Source organism: Argentina silus (assembly GCF_951799395.1).
Source record: "Argentina silus genome assembly, chromosome: X".
Lineage (NCBI taxonomy): Eukaryota > Metazoa > Chordata > Actinopteri > Argentiniformes > Argentinidae > Argentina > Argentina silus.
The window spans coordinates 20,817,224-20,837,573 of record NC_139653.1 but is presented as its reverse complement, the minus strand read 5'-3'; the positions used below and the strand labels follow the sequence as shown (position 1 = coordinate 20,837,573).

Here is a 20,350-nt window from a genome sequence, read left to right as displayed (position 1 = left end):
GAGACAAGGTACGCTGCTAAACTGCAACTCCCACAGTTCTGATCGCAATAGGCGTACTCAGAAATGGATGGTTGTTGCCCCACCTACTTTTGCGCTTGCTCTGTGAAGAAGCCATGGCGTATGTAGTTAGCAGTAGTTGCGACTGTGCATAGCGTTTCAGCCATGTCATTCTGGCTCAACATTCTTCGCTGTGTCAGCGTCATGTTGAGGCTTGGAGAAGTCATATTCAATTTTTGATGGCAGTGGTAGTTATTTTGCGGCAATTCGTAAGTTCTATCAGACCAATGACGATCTCATAAATATTTGGGGAATACATTGACCGGAAAGCTTATCGACTTGCTTGCTAATGCAAACAAAAAAAGCATAGGAAAGGGAATACGGAAGTGCTCGTGGAGTCGTCGCTTTGAAGGTGGGTGGAGCTGTAGCTAGTACAACCAGTATCAAGTGTAATAGTAGTCTTTTTAAACAAACCGTAAACAAACCATTTATTTATTAAATAGTAATTAATGATAAATAATATAATGATAGTAATAATGATAATGTTCATTGTGTTTCTATCCCATGGCATGTATGATTGGCCTTTTTCATAACTGGCCAATCAAATATTGTCGTTTTGCACGTGTCGATAAACAGCCTGGCAAGAAGCTCTGACTATTCCACCTTTGTCCTTCGCCTGATACAGTGTTGTTAAAAGAGTTTCCTTCCTTTGACACGAGTCAGACCTTAACATAAGTAAAGCTGATCTCCCAGGATCTTTCTATCGATATTCCTTCCAATGATCTCTTCTAAACAGGTGTTGAATAGCTTTTTTGCTCTTCATTTTCTATTGAAGTAATATAACGATTGTCTGCTACTGTTTATGATCGTTGTAGAATTTGAGCTATGCTCTCATTTTCCATTCAGATGTTGTTAAAAGATAGGCCTAGTAATACCTCACTGGTTTTCTTGAGGGCACGTGCATCAAACAACACTGCACATTTATAAAAGCAAACAAGGTAAATTAATGAGAGACAGATTGATGAGCCATTCTGGCTTTGATTGAACTGGACGGAGCAATGGGAGAATGTGCTAGAAATGTCATTGGATGTTACATTCCAAGTACCTTCCCCCCACATGCCCATAGAATGGTTGCTTGTTGTATTATGTGCTTCATCTTTTACGACCGGGTGGGACTATTTTGCACAGAGTTGTTGCCTATGCTAGCTTCAAACATTGAAGAAAACGCAAGAAAACCTGAAGGAAAAACAGAATTCAGTTTTTTTTTTATTCAACCAAGCAAGGTATTTGATTGGTTCAATGTGTTATGAGGCCTCATTAATTTCAAATGGGTTTCCTCCCCTCTGTAGCTACTTTCTGCAAAGGAATTCCCTAGGGTTTCTGAACTAGGAAAGCCTGGTCTCAACATGGTTTTGGGAGGAGTAAATCTGTTGAGGCATACTTTGAAGTAAGATGTCAACCATTATTTGTTGTAATCCTGTTTATCCTGTTTATGTATTTACATACTCTATCCTCCAGCAGATTCATTGATTTGTGGATACTACAAGCAATGGATTGTGACACGGAAGCAGCCTCTGAGCGAATTCTTTGGGAACCATACAAGTATTTGCTGCAGCTGCCAGGTTAGTCCCTTTGATGATTGCAATGAATGGTGCTGCTTGCTGGCACACACACTCTATCCAAACCCACATGCTGTCAGGAGACAGCAGTTTTTATTTTGTATGAGTGTTGATATATGATGTTTTTCATTAACGCGCAATACAGTTGCAGTTCTTGCCCTGATATGGTGGGTCTCCATATAACCTCCCAAATAGGCACAGATGCTTTCCAAACAAAAAAAAGAACCTTGCACAGATTTGTGTTATTTTTAGCCATGTTGAGAGATGGCGTTGTCTCTTTAAAAGCACATCTCTAGAGGGCAACACCAGGGTTCCCTGTTATGAGTAGCATCTCTAGAGGGCAACACCAGGGTTCCCTGTTATGAGTAGCATCAATTGGGCGTAATGTTATGCGACCTACTTTTTTTTAGTAACATTCTCTCCATTTTTTTTCATCCTCTTTGGACGTTGCTAAATTTAGAACCCAGATATCACATTCTGATTCAATGGGTAGGTTTCATCATCCCAGCCCATTGACTTTGTTAGAAGAACTAAAGAAACTAAAGAACTAAAGAAACCTTAAATTAAATAAACCTTAAATCTCTTGTTTTGAGTGTGGACCAGCTACTGTACATTATTTTTGTAAATCCTAATGGTTCATCATTATGCATCTTTTGTTCTTGATCTCTTTCCACAGGAAAACAGGTTAGGACAAAACTCTCCCAAGCATTTAACCACTGGCTCAATGTTCCTGAGGACAAACTTCAGGTAAGGACCTGGCCATTTCAATGAGGCTCCTCATTCAAAGTTCTTGTAGTGACAGATCAGACCAATGGACAGTGGAAATGATATCCTATCCTAATAATTACTGAGGGAGGGGTCCAACTCAAGGTTTTACGCATGACCCTCCCCTTGTACTTGTAAAAATCCATTACCCTCCTCCTCAATGATTACAACCACAGAAACAGTGAGAACGTAGGCCTACCTCATTACGATCAGGGACACAGCACAGGGATGTTGTCTGATCTTGTGAATGGCTTGGTCCTTTATAGTGGTAGCCTTGGCTTGCAGTGGTAGCTATCATCGGCTACACACTTCTCATCTTCATAAAACTTAACATTTTATGTCTTGAAGGAAATTAATTAGTCTGTCTGCCACACATTAAAAGTCATAAATTAATAATTTAAACTGTAAAATGTATCAGTTCCACTTCAGCTCAAAAACTTTGAAAACATTGACGTATACAATTCAAGACAGTTGGGAACAGATTTTTAATGTCCCAATACCATGGCATCGCATCTGATATACAAAACAACGATTGGCTCATCAATCCGTACTGGAAATTACAACACTTTTTATATATAGTCCCCCTATTTCAGGGCACCAAAAGTAATGGCACAGATTCATTTAATGTCCAAATTGAGACACCCATATTTAGTATTTGGTCAACAGTCCTTTGCATGCAATAATTGCATAATTGCATGCGACCCATTGACCCCACCAGACGCTGGTTATCTTCTCTGGTGATGCTCTGCCATGCCTGTACTGCAGTCATCTTCAGTTGTTTGTTTGTTTTTGCCTAAAATCTTATTAAGACTAATTTGTTGTTTGTGGTCTTGTAGTAGTCCACCAACAGCACTGTGATGGTTGTGGCTCCCCTGCAAGGAGATGATGAAAGCTTTGCTTGTTTACAGTTGTTTTGAAGGGTGACATTGATTCAACATGTCCCTGCTATAGCTGTTTGTTTTCTCTCTGAGCTTATTTTCCCTGTACAAGTCTCTAGTAACTTACAACTGTGCAGTATTTGAGGCACTATTTCAGTTTGCTTTATTTTCATACAGAGACTGCATTGTGGATGTGTTAATAGGCAGTCCATTGTTTCACTGTTTGGAGAGAGTGAGTGAGATGCGTTTTTCAAACATTGTGTAGGCTAATTTCCAAATTCGTCCATCTTCCAGCTTTGCAAATATTAGTTAACATGGTGTTAAAAACTAAACTTAGCAAGTTAATGGCGGCCATTACATTACCTAGCAACTAGTTTTAGATAAACAAGTAATTAATTTTATAAGCTGAATTATGCAAATTGTTGCTTCGTAAATTCAACAGTATATTGCCTATAGTCCAACTGCTTTTTAACTGTTATAAACTGCCCGCAGGCAGTTCAAATGACTGTTGAGGAAGGGAGAGCTATGCAAGTCAGTAACAAGACTGTTGAGTTTGCATAGGAGGGACTCCAAGGCTTTTCTGTTTCAGCACTCCCAGTAGGCTACATATTTTCACATCCCCTCATCCTGTCAGTCCTCTGTCCCCATGGATATGACCACACTCGAGCATCAACAGCACCAGTACTGTGAGCACCAGCTTTAGCTTTAACCCCCCACCACCCCTTAGCATTTTTCATCTATTTCTCTCCCTCCTATTCTTCCACTATGTCATTTTAGAGGGTGCAAAATCAATTCTAATAGATTATGACACTTAACTCATCACATCGTAGGCCATTTGCAGAATTATTTTCCCCCAAATCGAGTTGTTGCCTAGAGGGTTTGGCATAGTATTACTTGAGTGGAAGCAAGAGTACCATGCACAGATGGCCTCAAATTATACACATGAATTCTTGTAATTCCTCTTGGAACATTTTTATAGCTAAGTTCTTAGAAATCCAGTGTTTTGGGATTTTCTGAATTTTACATCCCTTATTCCCTTCAATTTGCCTGAAGTTGCTATTTAAGATTCAAAGCAAGCAACGCTGTTTTACTTTCCTCACATGCCTCACTGTCAATTACTCTACATGTCCTGCTGTCTGAAGGGATGTTGAGTGTTTCAGAAATTCTAGAATTCTATTAGACTGAAAAAGGAGAGATTTTCCCAATATTTGTACAATGGCTGATGCATTGATACTTCTTCCTTGCCTTTTAATTAACCACTTAAGATGTGTATTTCTTCACTGAGGAGGACCCTCTTCAGTATTCCCTAAGGAGAGCATACTGCTGCTGAATTAACAGCATTTGGCATTCAGGTTACTTAATGGTAGCCCCAGCCCTGTGTCAGATGAAGTGCTGAACCTGTCAGATTGCATTAACTCTATTGTTCAACAGGTCTCTCTTTGTCGTGAATGTTTTATGAATCCTCTCCAGGGAGAAAAAGTCAGTAACTCTAACTCATCATGGAGCTCAGAGAATACACTGGGCCCAGTGCATGCTGCTAATGTGCTCCTTTCATCTTCAAGTGCAATAATATGCCCCACATGATGAACAATTCAGGCATGCATGTATGAGAGGAATGTGCCTTGAACGATGACAGTACAGTGGATAATCCTAACCATCTCACCTTATGCTCCTTACCATTACCTCAATGTCAGTGTTACATTAGATATGTTCCTCAATAGAAGTCTATGTGAAAAAATAATCAACTTTTGAAAGTTCACTAACGAAAATCTTCAGGGGAGGATCTAATACAGAACGGGACACCCTCCCAACAAATCACAAGTTTGGGTTCAGAATGAAATGCACATACCTCCATATGCATTCTCAAATTTGAATAATTATCGCCCTATCGCGAGGCTTTCATTTTTAGTTAAAATATTGGAGTCCCTAATCAATTCTCTGATGCAGTTCCTTTTTAACAATAAATTGCATTTTAAATGCGCACCAGTCAGGGTTTTAGGACTGGACATGGCACCATCTCTGCTGCTTCTCTAGATATTAATGACATTGTGATCTCTCTGGATAAGAAACAGCCTACCATTGTGCAGCCCTCTATATTGAGCTCTCTAAGGCCTTGATACTGTTGATCATGCCTTCCTATTAGGTTATCTGCAGTTGGTTTGGATCAGTCAGCTTATGATTGGTTGGTTTGTCCTTGAACAATATTGTAAATTACCTCTTTATGCTAATGCTACTTGTGGTGGAAGTCTAGGATTTACCACTCTGTACTTCAGCTCTTCGGAGGTAAGAATCAAGAAACAAGTCCTGAGTAGCCACAATATCTGAGTCCGGTATTTATTGCTTGCAGACAAGAGACAAGAGCATAACAGCAGCCCAGCGTAGATCCGGGGGTCCGTTCAGCACAAGTCTGAAGAGACGATTATCAGGGTTGTCCTTTATACAGTTTAAACATAATGGTAGGCTCCGCCAAGGCTATCGGCTGATGGGTTTGTGTTTACGTGAGAGGGGGCGGGAGAGAATGAACAATGGGGAGACTTACTTACTGATCAATCGGCGTTCAACATTTCACACCTATCGACAAGATGTCTGTTCCCCCATTACTGCGCTCCCTCACCACTCCCTTTGAAATCACCGCTGTTCATATGGTAAATCATACAGTGCTTCTCAGAACAATGGCTATAGAACTTTAGAGGTGTGGCAAGAGAAAATGTAATCACAGTAGTTACACAAGTTGTATCAGTCATATGAAAGTGTATAACCTGAAAATAGTCAATGTATTTTCCATAACATACTGTTGTTTACTCCTGTGCCCCGTCAGCTCAGCATGCCATTGTTGACCTTCAGCATCGTTTTGATTCTATTAAAAAATCACTTGTTGATCTTCGGCTGGTGCTGAATGAGGATAAAACTAAGTTTGTTTTTCAGTGATGTGCATATTTGTACCCTGAAGGGAGCCCAAATTGACCAAGTTCCTTATTATAAGTACCTGGTTAAGTATCAGAATTGTTGATAAACTGTCCTTTGAAACGCATGTGAGAAATTTATCAAGAATTTTAGATTATTTTATTTTTTTGTATAGTCCTGCTTCATCTTTGAGAATAGATGGCAGACTGTCCAGATGACACTCCTCCCTGTCCTCAACTCAATTTACATGCACGTGGCAGTCTCCGTTCTTAAACCACTATACTCTATTACTCTATTTCTAGGGATAGTTTCCACACCCAGAATTCTCATTTGTATCAGTCTGGGTTGGGAGTCTTTTGACGTCGAGAAGGGCTTCGTCAGTGGGGCGATGTCAGTTCTTTTAACTCCCATTTTACATCACATCATTGCTTTTATGGTGACCCAGTGGTGATCAGACATGCTCTCAGAGCTTGCTTCTTTTTAATGTCCTATGTAGGGGTGGGCGATATACCGGTATGAAAGTGAATACTGGTATCACGTTGTGCCGTGATATGGATTTTGCCATATTACGGATATCATGATGTAGCACATTTTCTGAATCTTTCTTCAATATATTAGCAGAATGGTAGTTCTACAATAAAAAAAATTATCCCCAAAACTACAGATTACAACTTTGAAATTACACTCACCGGCCACTTTATTAGGTACACCTTGCTAGTACCGGGTTGGACCCCCTTTTGCCTTCAGAACTGCCTTAATTCTTTGTGGCATAGATTCAACAAGGTGCTGGAAACATTCCTCAGAGATTTTGGTCCATATTGACATGATAGCATCATTGCTGCAGATTTGTCGGCTGCACATCCATGATGCGAATCTCCCGTTCCACCACATCCCAAAGGAGCTCTATTGGATTGAGATCTGGTGACTGTGGAGGCCATTGGAGTACAGTGAACTCATTGTCATGTTCAAGAAACCAGTTTGAGATGATGTGAGCTTTGTGAAATGGCACGTTATCCTGCTGGAAGTAGCCATCAGAAGATGGGTACACTGTGGTCATAAAGGGATGGACATGGTCAACAACAATACTCAGGTAGGCTGTGGTGTTTAAACGATGCTCACTTGGTACTAAGGGGCCCAAAGTGTGCCAAGAAAATATCCCCCACACCATTAGATATTTGCGTTACCGAGCAGTTGAACAGGTGTACCTAATAAAGTGGCTGGTGAGTGTATATTGTTTTATAATTTGTAATATACTCAAAATTGTGTTGTCAAGCTATACGCGAGTCTCTACCCTTTGCCCCCTTGCACCACGCCCACCAACAGTCATGTGCATCTGCCACGGGTTGCTACTGTAGCTTGGCTACCAGAAGAGTTTAAAGAAGCATTTAAAATGAGTGAAAACGTCGAAGGTGCTTGTGCAATTGGGGCTGCTGATGATAAGGACAAACAATTAGTTCAGAAAAAAGGGGCTTTGTCTGTAATTTAGAACTGTTTTGGATTCAAAATATCCAACTTCAACCAAGACACTATCGTCTACAAGCTATGTTGGCGGCCTGTGACTGCAAAAGAAGCAGTAACGTGCGGTGGGGTCTCAGTCTGGGTAGAGAGTGGCAAATCAGAGAGGTGTTTTGATGCACACAGCAACTTTATGACTGGCAACAGCGGAGCACGGTGCATGCATATCAGAAGCAACACGCATCAAGCTAAATTTAAATGATTAGGCCTACTGATAGGCTGCAATGGATTATAAGAGAGGAGAGAGAGAAATGATGCAGCATCATTGCCCAACCACCCACACTCCATACAGTTGTCAGCTGTATAGACTACAGCTGGAAGACGACATTGCTGGCTCCGGCGCAGCAATAATAAACACAACACATCAACGCAAACTCACCCATAAGGCTATGAGTGAGCAGTATGGTGTCGGCCCACCAATAACATTAATAACCATAAGCAGCCGAACACAATGCAAATTCCACTCCTAAGGCTATGAGTAGGCCAACATCAGAAATGGCAAACAGACAACAGTGTGTGTGTTTGTTTACTTACCGGTACTTTATTTGAAGATAAAGTCCATGCGCCTATCCTTCTCTGTGAAGATTTTGATCACCGCGTTGTAGAAGTCCTGTCTCTTAGCCCATCTTTGTTTGTCAATGGAGAGCAGGGCCAAAGAGGACATGGTTGATTTGCTTAAGTGCAGAGAATGACCTCTCCACCAATGCTGTCGTGGCCGGAACTGTCAAAACTAACTATCAATTTGGTTGCCTCCGGGTCTCTCCTGGAAAAAGCAGACAGCCCTGACGAATACGCAAAGTGAACAGAACCTGCCCCCACACAAACTGGTCACAGAGTCCCTGACAAGGTGGTGATCTCGACTGAACATAATCGACAGATTTATTGAGCAAGAAAAGGCTGTCGCTCAGGTCCTCGCCGCAGACAAGAAGACACGGCACCTGGTGCCCACCTGGCAGGACATCCAGGTCCTTGAGTCTGTCAGCGCAGCTCTGAAACCCCCAGATCTTCACTGATGCCTTATCAGGGGAGGAGTATGTGAGTGTTTCGTACCTGAAACCTATTCTCAACCTTTTCAATAGGGATACAGTGATTCCTAAAGGCACCAAAACAGATTTAACCAAAGAAATGTAGGCTGAGATTCTTGAATACCTCAATGACAAATATGAAGACCAAGTAACAGTTGACCTTCTAGACATGGCATCATTCTTTGACCTCAGGTTCAAGAAGACCAACTTAAGTGATGAGAAGGTGCAAGAGATTAAGTCGAGAGTGGTGTCTGAGATAGAAACACTACTGCCAGGGAAGACCACATCCGTAGGATAGGGAGATACTACTGTGAGGGCAGAAGTCCAGAGAGAGACGGAGGGAGAAGCTGCAGCTACACCAGTAGCAGCAAAGAAGCCCAAGAAGACCCTCGGTAGCTTCTTCAAGAGAGAGACAGGCCATTGAGTCTGAGCTGGATCGCTACCTGTACCCCCTGCCTGCTGATAGTGAGACAGACCCACTTGAATAGTGGAGGGTCCACAAAGCTAATTTCCCATGTTAGCTGTCTGGCAAAGAAGTACTTATGCTTCCCTGCCACATTCTCCCTCAGAGAGGGCATTTAGCACTGGTGGCAACATTGTCACATGCCACAGGTCAACACTGAAACCGGAGACTGTTGATAGGCTAGTTTTTCTAGCACACAACCTGTGAGAGATGGAACTAGTATTCACACATGACTGGGTGATATGTTTTTTTGTTATTGAAACATGTGGGAGTAAGCGTCCCTAAAGTGGAACTACCCATTTTCTTGTTTAATTCACAACAAATGATCTACCCTGCATTTTTGGATTTGTTTTAATGTTGTTCCTGGCTGACTTGAAAAAACGTTGTGGGGCCTATGTAGGAAAAAGGTCCTCTGTAGCAAACTGTTAGTCCTGCATTTTGGCACTTTTATCCTGCACTTTAATTTTTGAGGGTCAAAAAGTTAAATTATTTGCAAGATTATATGCATAATAAAAAGATTCACAAGTGTACATTGTCCCATGTCTCATTTTCTCTGGTTTTAACAGGTTAAAAGCAATCTCTGTCATCTATGAACTTTGCAGGGCTCATAAAATGTGTTTCAGCAAAAAATATATGTATATTGTGATATCATATCGTTATCGTTCAGAGTGGAAAATATTGTGATATGAAATTTAGGCCATTATCGCCCAACCCAGTCCTATGGAATTAGGAAAAACTGCTTTTAGCGACTGTGCTCCTAGTGACTGGAAACGATCTTCAGGGTAGACTTGGTCCCACACAGTCGTTTTAAGTCCTTGGTTAGGGACCAGCTCACAGAGACATGCTCATGTTTTGATTAATTATTGTATGTTGTATTTTACTGTTGTATATTCAATGTGTTGTTTTTAAATTGTATTTATATGTGCACAGTGCACACCCACAAAAGCGACCTTGGTCTCAGTGTGTATTCTCTGGATAAATACAAGTTAAATAAAATGCACTACATAGGCCAATATGACCAAAAGTTGTACTGTATGTGGCCTTGCCTGTGTGGTTGGTTGGGGCATAAAGCTCACAAAAATCTGGCATGTTAACTACATCCAGTATTCCTTTTTTGTCACTATGATGTCGATTGAGGTGCTCAACAGCAGAGCGCTTACACAGCTCACTCATTTCAAAGAGCTTCCTCCCCCCTCTATCTGTCTCTTTGCGGCAGCGGCACAGTTTATTTGGCCGTAAACTCTCGCTGAACCCATCATGCAGACTGAGCGAGCTGGCTGTCATCATTAACAAGCCGCTGCCAGGCAGTCGCCGCTGTGGAAACCATGCCCCCAGATACAACCAGTGACTGGTTCACTGACATCTGATTCATTTGGGTATTCATTCTTAATCAGAAAACACATATGTGTTGCTTCCATATTCATATGGAGCAGTCTGAGGGGAGAGGTGAGGGAACCTCCATCTGTAGACATCTGCTGCTTAAGATGACTTAAGATCAACGACATCCTCTATTCTCCCCAGGATTTTTGCACAACCAAACTGTTAAAATGCACCAAAAATACAGCTAAAACGCTGAATTCACTGAGGAACATCAACACTTGCTTTCGTTTTTAACAACGATGTTCAACGATACAACCCATTTTATATTAGATAAAAATCCGATTGCCTATATAGCAATGTACATACAGTAGAAGGAACGTGAACTATATTGCCTTTGGTGCAATACATGTAATTCTATGTTGTCGAACTTCACTTCTCGAATTTCATACCTGCTACACTTGCACTCTATCTATAGCGTATAGAGTTCTTGGTATACGCTCTAGAATCTAGAGTCTAGATAGAGTGCACGAACGTATTTTAGAACATAGCCAATGTGTGGCTGTGGCTACTTGACCTCTGTACTGAACCTAGGCTATGGTCATCATAAAATTCGGGTAACCGATTGGATCAGCAGAACTGCAGTTGGCGCGCCGCACACGCTGAGCCGCAGTGGTATAGGTTACCACAACGGGTGAAGTTTACCAGTACGCAACGGTTACCTACTAATAAACAGAGAGATCAGGATAGAGGATTGGAAAGAAGTGTAAAAGTCATTAAAACAATTTAGTCCATGGCATGCAGAGTTCTCCCCATGATTTTGAACAAGGTGGCGCTGGATTGGAACCGACTTGCGTTTATTCATGTCAAAATGCGCCAAAAATATCGCCGAGACGCAGCATTAACTGAGGAACATAACGTTTTCACTTGCTTTTAACAACGATGTCATTGGCGACCAACGATACTTACTGTCATTAGAAAATATCAGTTTCATTTGCTCAGAAATGTTTACCTAGTGGCGGAGGTTAAACTAGGCCTACGTTAACCCTAATTGTGTACATTTGGTCAGTATAAGCCTACACATCATTTCGGAAAGTCTCTGTTTCTATCAGCCCATTAGGCCTTCTTATTTTATTGTAATTCCTTGCAGGGGATAGTCTGTGCAGTCTTCACTTAAGTAATTCCTGTGTAGCCAAAGCAGCATAATCAAAAGATGCCATGGGCTTTAAAAAAGATAAACAACGTTTAATTCATATTTGCGCAAGAGTGCCTATATGCTTACTCAATGAGCCCCATTCAGCACTTCAGTGTGAATCTTGTGCACGCCTGACTCTGCTCTCTCAATGTGAAATACATGGCATTGGTACATAGCACTAATTGACGCAGGATAGCGGAGGTTTCCCAGTGTTGTGGATCGGAAGCAAGCAAACTGGTGCTTAAAATGCTGCTGAGAACTGTAGAATTGCATGAAATACAATTACAGAACACCAAACTTGGTAACGATATTAAAGTAGTAAAATAAAGGGTGGGTCAATATTGCTATTTGAAAATGGGTTTATTGATTTAGATTTACAGATTGATTAGCACCAACCTGTGCTGTGTGGCAGCCAGCCATTGATAGTAGGCTAATTGTGTGTTTCACTATTCAGTGAGAAATGTCTCTGTATTATTTATTGTAAAATGTCCTGGAAAATGATTTCTTGAAACATGTGGAAACCCTGTTTGGACTTCAGTAACAGCAGAGGTTTGCTGGCTCCATCTGGTTGATTTTAGGCTTGTACAGGGAATGAGGCTGCCCTCACTGGTCAAGGAGAAGTTTTTGTGGTTCTACCTACATAGGTGCCTCTGAGACACAGAAAGGATGAGAATGTAAAGAGGAGTATAATTTAGTCTCAGGGAACCACTGTCTCTCTCTGTAGCTGTCAGAGTAATGTTTAAAAAGTGCTACTGGCAGGTTTTCCTGTTGCAGCCACTGCCTCAGACCTGAAGTAAGACAAGTTTATGCCAGGTACTGTCTGGCTCGGCTGCTTGATGTTGTTTGCATTCATATATTGAGTGCAGGACTCTATGCCTTCTCAAAATGAATTTGCCAGGCAATAACCTTCAGTAATCAATGAAGTCTTCAGAACAATAAAAGCCTGCAGAAACTCAAGCTCCAAGTTATCAAGTTATGCAGCCCTGATATAAAATAATTGGTGTCTACCAAGAACTCTTGTCTGGGAAAGTACAAGGTGGTTTTGTTTTGAAGGGATAGTACTGTTGTTGTTGTTTTTTGGTTGTTTTTTTTTAACTTTGTTACTCTGGGCAATATTGTAAATGTAATCTTCACATTATTTCTTCTCATCTGACAAGGTGAGAGTGTTTGAATGTTCTAAGCCCTCATTCTAATGTTTGTAAAAAAAAAAAAAGATAATCGCACCCCAAGGCAGGATGAAAAACATTAGGCTATAATATAATATCCTCTTTCTCAATTGACAATCCTCTCTACTGACCTCCAGCTTTTCATTTATGTAGATCTAGTCCTACCTTTTCCATTTTTTGGACTGTGGTGTGGCCTGTCTGCTCTCTGCCCCCTCTGAGTGGCTCAGTGAGGTGGCATAGTGACTAAGAACCCAGGCACTGCTGAGGGAAAGGTTGTGTTTGGAGGATAAACGGCTGAACTGCCTGAGCCTTGGCCTCCTGCCTGGCCCACTGAACCTCTCTTTGTGCTCCCCAGCCCCACACAAACAGCTTTCATTACCAAGGCACACCACTTGTCTTCTAAAGCCTGCACCATTATGCCACTCTAGTCGGCGTATGTCAAGGCCCTCTGACATGCCCTGCTCAGGATTATGGACACCTGACTACTACCCCAGTGGACATATTGCAAAAGTCTTTCACATTCTCAGCTTCCCAAAAGAGTGTGAGTGTGTGTGTGTGTGTTTGATCTCTAGTTTGTAGGTGGTATGATGTGTGGGGGATGATGATGGGTCATATTATGACTGATTCAACATGCTGAGAAAGCAGGCCCTGGGGCGGGGGGGGGGGGAAGTGTAGTGTCACTTCTAATTAATCTAACTTTTGACTACATCACCCAACCCCACCACCCCCTCCCATAGTTACCCCCTCCATGTGCTCCCAGTTAGACATGTAAATCTGCCCGTCTGGGTTCAAGCACAGGCTGGATGAAACCCCAGCAGACAGTGCCTGTCTGAACCTCCAGCCAGTTTCATTTCAGACTCTGTCCTCGCAGGGATCAGCTGTCCTTGTCTTTAGAAGAGTCTGCCTGCAGAGTAAAATTGCTCTCAGTACAAAGACACTCCCTCCTGAGACAGTGCAGCCTTTGCACTTGGCTCCATCTACTGGCTAATTGCATATTCTTGACTCAGCATTACTGCCTTTTTGAAACAAAAAGAATAATAGCAGCAGCAGTTCGTTCAATTACAGGTTCACAGTTGTAAACAAATTGCAAAGTGAATTGCAAGTTTTGTTGTGATTTGCATTCAATTAATTGGTTGATTGTAACTTCTCTTTGCACACAGAATGAGTATTAATACCATTTACTTTCTCCTCTGTCTGTGTGAAGGTGGTCATCGAGGTGACAGAAATGCTGCACAATGCAAGTCTGTTGATAGATGACATCGAGGACAGCTCCAAGCTGCGGCGAGGTTTCCCAGTGGCCCATAGCATCTACGGGGTCCCCTCTGTCATCAACTCAGCAAACTATGTGTATTTCCTGGGGCTGGAGAAGGTGCTGACCCTGGAGCACCCAGAAGCCGTCAGGGTATTCACCCGCCAGTTGCTGGAGCTGCACCGGGGACAGGGCTTGGACATCCACTGGAGGGACACCTACACCTGTCCCACTGAACAGGAGTACCGCACTATGGTTCTCCAGAAGACTGGGGGCCTGTTTGGCCTGGCTGTAGGCCTCATGCAGCTCTTCTCTGCATGGGACCGTGACCTCAAGCCCCTCCTGGATACCCTGGGGCTCTTCTTCCAGATCCGGGATGACTACGCAAACCTGAACTCTCGTGAGTACAGCGAGAACAAGAGCTTCTGTGAGGACCTGACAGAGGGCAAGTTCTCCTTCCCAACCATCCATGCCATCTGGTCTTTTCCAGAGAGCACCCAGGTTCAGAACATCCTGCGGCAGCGCACAGAGAACGTAGACATCAAGCGCTATTGTGTGGACTACCTGGAGAAGGTGGGCTCATTTGCCTACACCAGGCAAACCCTGCGTGACCTGGAGGCTGAGGCTTACCGCCTTATCAATGACCTGGGGGGAAACCCTGAGCTAGAGGGCCTGGTGAAGCAGCTCAGCCGCATGTACCAAGAGCCTGAGGCAGAGTCAGGGCCTGAGACTAGTCACAAAGAACACTGACCTCATGTACAGTGCCTAATAGAAAGTCATCATACCCTGTGAAATCTTTACCTTTTGTCACATTACACCCTGGAAATTAAAATAAATCAAATGTAATTTTTTTGAGCTGTATGTACACATTATAACCCCCATCATCAAAGTGAAAATAAATTCTGGACAATTATTAAAAATTAATTCGTGAAATACCTGGTTTGGTTAAGTGATCAGCCCCTTAGAGTATACCATTATAAACTTGCTCAGGTGCAACCAATCAACTTCCAGATCAAACACCAGGCTGATTGCCCCCCACCTGACATGGAAAAGTACTTTCAAAAGGCCTCCGGGATAAAGTTGTAGGAAGGCACAAGTTAGGTGAAGGCTACAAAAAGATTTCGAAGGCGTAAAGCTATCCCTCTGAGTACCTTTCAGAGCATCATTAAGAAGTGGAAGGCGTATGGCACCACCAACACCTTGCCTAGATCAGGCCGTCCGTCCAAACTGGATGACCGAGCCAGGAGGACATTGATCAGAGAAGCTACCAAGAGGCCAAAGGCAACTTTGAAGGACTTACAAGTCTTTATGGCAGGGACTGGTCTGTCTGTGCATGTGACAACAATCTCACAAGCTTTACACAAAGCTGGCCTGTATGGCAGGGTAGCAAGAAAGAAGCCTTTTCTGAAAAAGTGCCACACTCAGTCTCGTTTGTACTATGCAAAAACACACCTGGAAGATTCTGTTGCCATGTGGAAAAAGGTTTTATGGTCAGACGAGACTAAGATTGAACTTTTTGGACTGAACTCCAAGCGCTATGTTTGGCGAAAACCAAACACAGCACACCATACCTACTGTGAAGCATGGTGGTGGCAACATTATGTTGTGGGGATGTTTCTCTTCAGCGGGGACTGGGCAATTGGTCAGGATTGAAGGGAAAATGGATGCTGCCAAGCACACCCAAATTCTTGAGGACAACCTGCGTCCCTCTGCTAGACAGCTGAAGATGGGCAGGTCATTCACCTTCCAACACGACAACGATCCTAAACATACCGCCAAAAGAACAACGCAGTGGCTTAAGGATAGAAAGGTGAATGTCCTTGAGTGGCCAAGTCAGAGCCCTGACTTAAATCTGATAGAAAATCTGTGGATGGACTTGAAGAGAGCAGTCCATCGCCGCTCACCACGGAATTTGACTGAACTCGAACAATTCTGCAAGGAAGAATGGGCAAATATTCTCCAATCTAGGTGTGCAAAGCTAGTAGAGACATATCCAAACAGATTGATAGCTGTAATTGCAGCAAAAGGTGGCTCTACAAAGTATTAAATCAGGGGACTGATGACTTTTCCAACCCTGTTATTCTTGTTTCTCATTTTTTAATAAATTTTCAGAACTGTCGCCTTTTTTTCATTAGTTTGATGTTGTATGGCTAAATTTGTACATAAAGCTGGAAAAAGATTTTTTTTTTAAGGGGTTTTGATTTCAGGCTGTACGACAAATATAGTAACTATTTCAAAGGGGTATGATGACTTTCTATAGGCACTGTATGCCTCAACCTGCCACACACACAGCCACATATACAGTAGTATTATACAAATGCACATGCATCAATGAAACATTACTTATCTTTATGGAATACACCACCAAATTGTATTTTGGAATACACCCCTAAGCAGTATATAATCATTGGTTCTCCAGAGACCATTGTATACATATCTTTGCTCCAACCAATTGTCTGAATATCTGTAATTGATGTATGAAATATGACACTGCTGCCAACTGTAAGTCTTTATAGAACTCAATAGACAAAATTAGAACAATGCTTTTTTAGGGTAAGACAAAAGGGCAAGATGTTCACTCACAGCACATGACATTTCAGAGGGAAAAAGGACAGTCTCTATAGAAACTTGAACAATTAAACCAGAGATGGCATTGAAGCTACAGTACAAAGCCTTGTGCATACAAATGTGTTTTTCTATTCAAACACCAAATGGAAATTGGTTCCCGCTTCAGTGGTAACTGAATGCTGTTTTTTTTTTTTTTTTTTTTTTTTTAAAGCTGCCTATATGTCAAAAGAGGTGTTAGAATATGCCATTGCATTGCAGAATATGATACTGCCAGAGTGCCATTGATATGGAATAGTCCTTTGCTACTGTTTTTGTTACTGAATCAATATACATGTAATTAAGTATAGTTTGATGTGAAACAGGAATGGGATACTGTTTTATTGATGTTTAGCCACCATTTGCTACAATTTATGAAGTGTACCTCTATTAGGTCCCGGTATCCAATACATCTGGTGTAGGTTTAAATCGATGCTTAGTGGCTCCAGGTGTTTATAAAAAAAACTGTAACAATGTATCATAGGAGCATGTATTCTATTTTATTACATTTGTACGTTGATTATGTACAGTGCATATGGTAATGTTACAAATTTGAATTTATGAAATAAAATCTTGTTGAAGAAAAGCTGTGCTGTCAAGAATTTGAGAGTTTTTTAACTGCAGCCAAAAACAGTATCTGTTTGCTAGTTATTAATCTGGATGCTAGTAGTGAAACTTTCATTATTATAGTGTCTCAGCAACCAGTTTCATCATACAGATCAATAGCACCATCTACTGTGCAAATTAGACATTTGCTTTGGTTCACCAAATGCCAACATTGTCACTAGGGTAGCCAAACGAAATATTAGAAACAACGTTGTTCAATTTCTTGCCACTTACTGTATATTCCAAATGACCCAAGCACCTATTTATTTATTAAAGTACCTCCCCCCTTATCTGTAACTGTCAACATGAGTCTATGGATAGGATTGAATCCTTTGCTTATCAGCTTTTTGCACTGCAGTTTCAGAAGTGTCTGATTTGCACAGCAGGGCATCCTGAATAGAGGAAGTTCACTCTTGACTCATGGAAATCTAGATGACATCCTCAGCCAATTTTGATGTCAGTATTGAACAGTAAAATGTATGTCACAGGACTCTTACCTCCATCCAGGACACACTGCAATATAAATCAAACACCCTCCTGAAATTGCAGTGCAGAATGTTGCTATCTGCATGTATGTTTCGATCACAGTGCCAGATAGCTGTTTTAGGGTCATGACCCTGTCTGTATACACTCACTCATACACACGCGCGCATTTGTTAATTTTGTGGCCCCAATCAAACCTCTACTTGTCATGACCATTTTAGAGTTACCACACACACCAATGTCATTATAACGGTACAGTAGCCTACCAACAGTGCACTTTTACTAAGGTGTCCTCTTGTAAGTGCAGTATATCGGCCTTCAAAGTGGAGTGGAGACTTGATTGTTGTTGCTACCTAATACAGTGCTTAAACAAATTGTTTCACTTAAATTTACTCAGTAGCCTATTTGTTCAAAACTTTGAAATAATATAAAACATCTACAAATGATCAGTAGGCTATGGCCAGCTGCTGCCTCGAAGAAAAAGAGAAAGATGTAAATCACATAGCGCTAGCAACTTACTTCAAAGGTGATGCTACTAACTAGCTACACAAGCTAGCTAGCTATATGCTAGTTGATACTGTCATGACTGGCTAACGCAGCGCTACCTAGCTAGCTCCACACGAGTGTAGTGCACAGTTTGTCATATGCTGTGTGGGGCCACTGGTGTTGCGCACTAGTTAGCTAAAATGCCAAATGAGGCTAGGTAGTAGCTAGTTAGCCAGTATCACCTGTAGCAAGCGTGTGAATTCATGCCAATGTGAAACGTACCTTTCAAACTTTATTAACTTAAGTATTTTCATTCCGCAGCAGGCCAGTAGCCTTGCTGCAGTTTCTTATTGGGTTATGTTTTGTTAAAAGTGAATGCCATCTCTATCGTTACTATAGTATTGACAAGCATGAATAAACAATTGTCACTTTATTGTCACTTTTTGTAACTTTTTATTACTTATTGTTGAATTGTTGATTGTTGCTGACTACTGTTGTTGAGTGTGCAGCAAGATCCCAGAACGTTTCACTGTCAATTACAACTGTATGCGATATAAGTGATAAATAAAATTTGATTTGATTTGATGTAAATTATTCGTTTATGACTACTTATTATGAATCATGCAATGCTGGATTACTTTACTTGATGTCCCCTATAAACATGCATTACTGTTCATAATTGCTTATAAAAGGTGAGGCTGCTTCACTTGGAGTGCCTTATTTTAGATGTTATACTGTAGTTGCACATCCTTAGTTACAAATGTTTGTCACTCAATAATGTTGGCAACTCATTAATAAATGGTTAACAGTGTTACACTTTACATTAAGGTCACATTTGATCAGTTACAGATGTTGATAACTCATTAATAAATGGTTAAAGGTGTGGCATTTAATCAGTTATAGGTTTTCTCCATAAGTACACAGGATAGAAGAGTACTCATGTGACTTAATTATCAATGTGCTCTACTCACTGATATACCCAAACCAGCTCAGAGCACTAACCACACAACAGAGAAGGGGAAAGTAGTGGATAGATATATCAACAAATAAAATCTGTGAACCTGCACGGTGGACATGTTTAAATGAGGAATGTATTGACAAGGACATCAGGATTTCAAGGACCATGGTTAAAAAAACATGGTGACAGTTGTACTGTACTTTGGGAGATCTTCATGTTGTACTGAATGTAAAGATGTGTTGAATCGGTTTGGTGCCAGCCGAATCATCCCCACAATTCAGGAAATAACTTTACCAACTGTGCAATCACTGTGCAACCATTGCAAATACTTTTGCATGATTTCACATCAGGGTTGGTTTTTAAAGCATTTTTAAAGCATAAATAACTGGCTCTTGATTGCAAGCTCCCTATTTGGCAAGCACCAAGTGAATATCGAACAATATAAACTAAGTTATAAATGTTTGTAAATGGTTTATAATTGAATAATAAACTGGTTGTAAGTGATTTATTAATTAATTCATTATAAACAATTTATAAACTCTTTACAAATATGACCTTAATGTAAAGTGTTTACTTTAATGTCAAAGGTAGATAGATAGATAGATAGATAGATAGATAGATAGATAGATAGATGAGAGAAAGTTAGATAGATGGAAAGATAGAATAATGACAGAAGGTTAGATAGATGAGAGGTTAGATTAATAGATAGATAGATAGATAGATAGATAGATAGATAGATAGATAGATAGATAGATAGATAGATAGATAGATATGAGCTAGTTCAGTGGAGTGGGTAGAGGGTTGGTTGGTTGTGGGTTGAGAGTGGTAGAGTTGGTTGGTTAAGTGATTGAGAGTGGTTTCAATGGGGTAGAACTGGTAGCCAAGAGAGTGCACTGTTGTGTAATCATCATGGATAGATGAAAGAGGATTGATAGATGAGAGAGGGGAGGTATAGAAAGATCAAAACAATTAATTGGTATGGGTGATACTGAGTGAAGCAGTAGTGTATGTTAGAAGGTCATGGATAGAATGTTAGGTAGATAGATAGATAGATAGATAGATAGATAGATAGATAGATAGATAGATAGATAGATAGATAGATAGATAGTTAGAATGAGCC

The 20,350-nt window shown here is 41.1% G+C and overlaps 1 protein-coding gene across 2 annotated transcripts; it reads left to right on the top strand.

Annotated features, from left to right (window-relative positions):
• The first annotated feature begins 143 nt into the window (after window positions 1-143).
• On the top strand, window positions 144-16,870 carry ggps1 (geranylgeranyl diphosphate synthase 1). 2 transcript variants are annotated; one of them, XM_083695939.1, is made up of 4 exons: window positions 144-409; window positions 1,519-1,619; window positions 2,293-2,363; window positions 14,049-16,870. In XM_083695939.1, exons 2-4 carry the CDS (start codon window positions 1,547-1,549, stop codon window positions 14,841-14,843), a joined length of 939 nt encoding a protein of 312 aa, XP_083552065.1. In that variant the 5' UTR covers window positions 144-409; window positions 1,519-1,546; the 3' UTR covers window positions 14,844-16,870. The 2 variants fall into 2 exon arrangements, with proteins under 2 accessions (XP_083552065.1, XP_083552066.1); XM_083695940.1 differs by having other exon boundaries at window positions 1,516-1,619.
• Window positions 16,871-20,350: the final 3,480 nt, after the last annotated feature.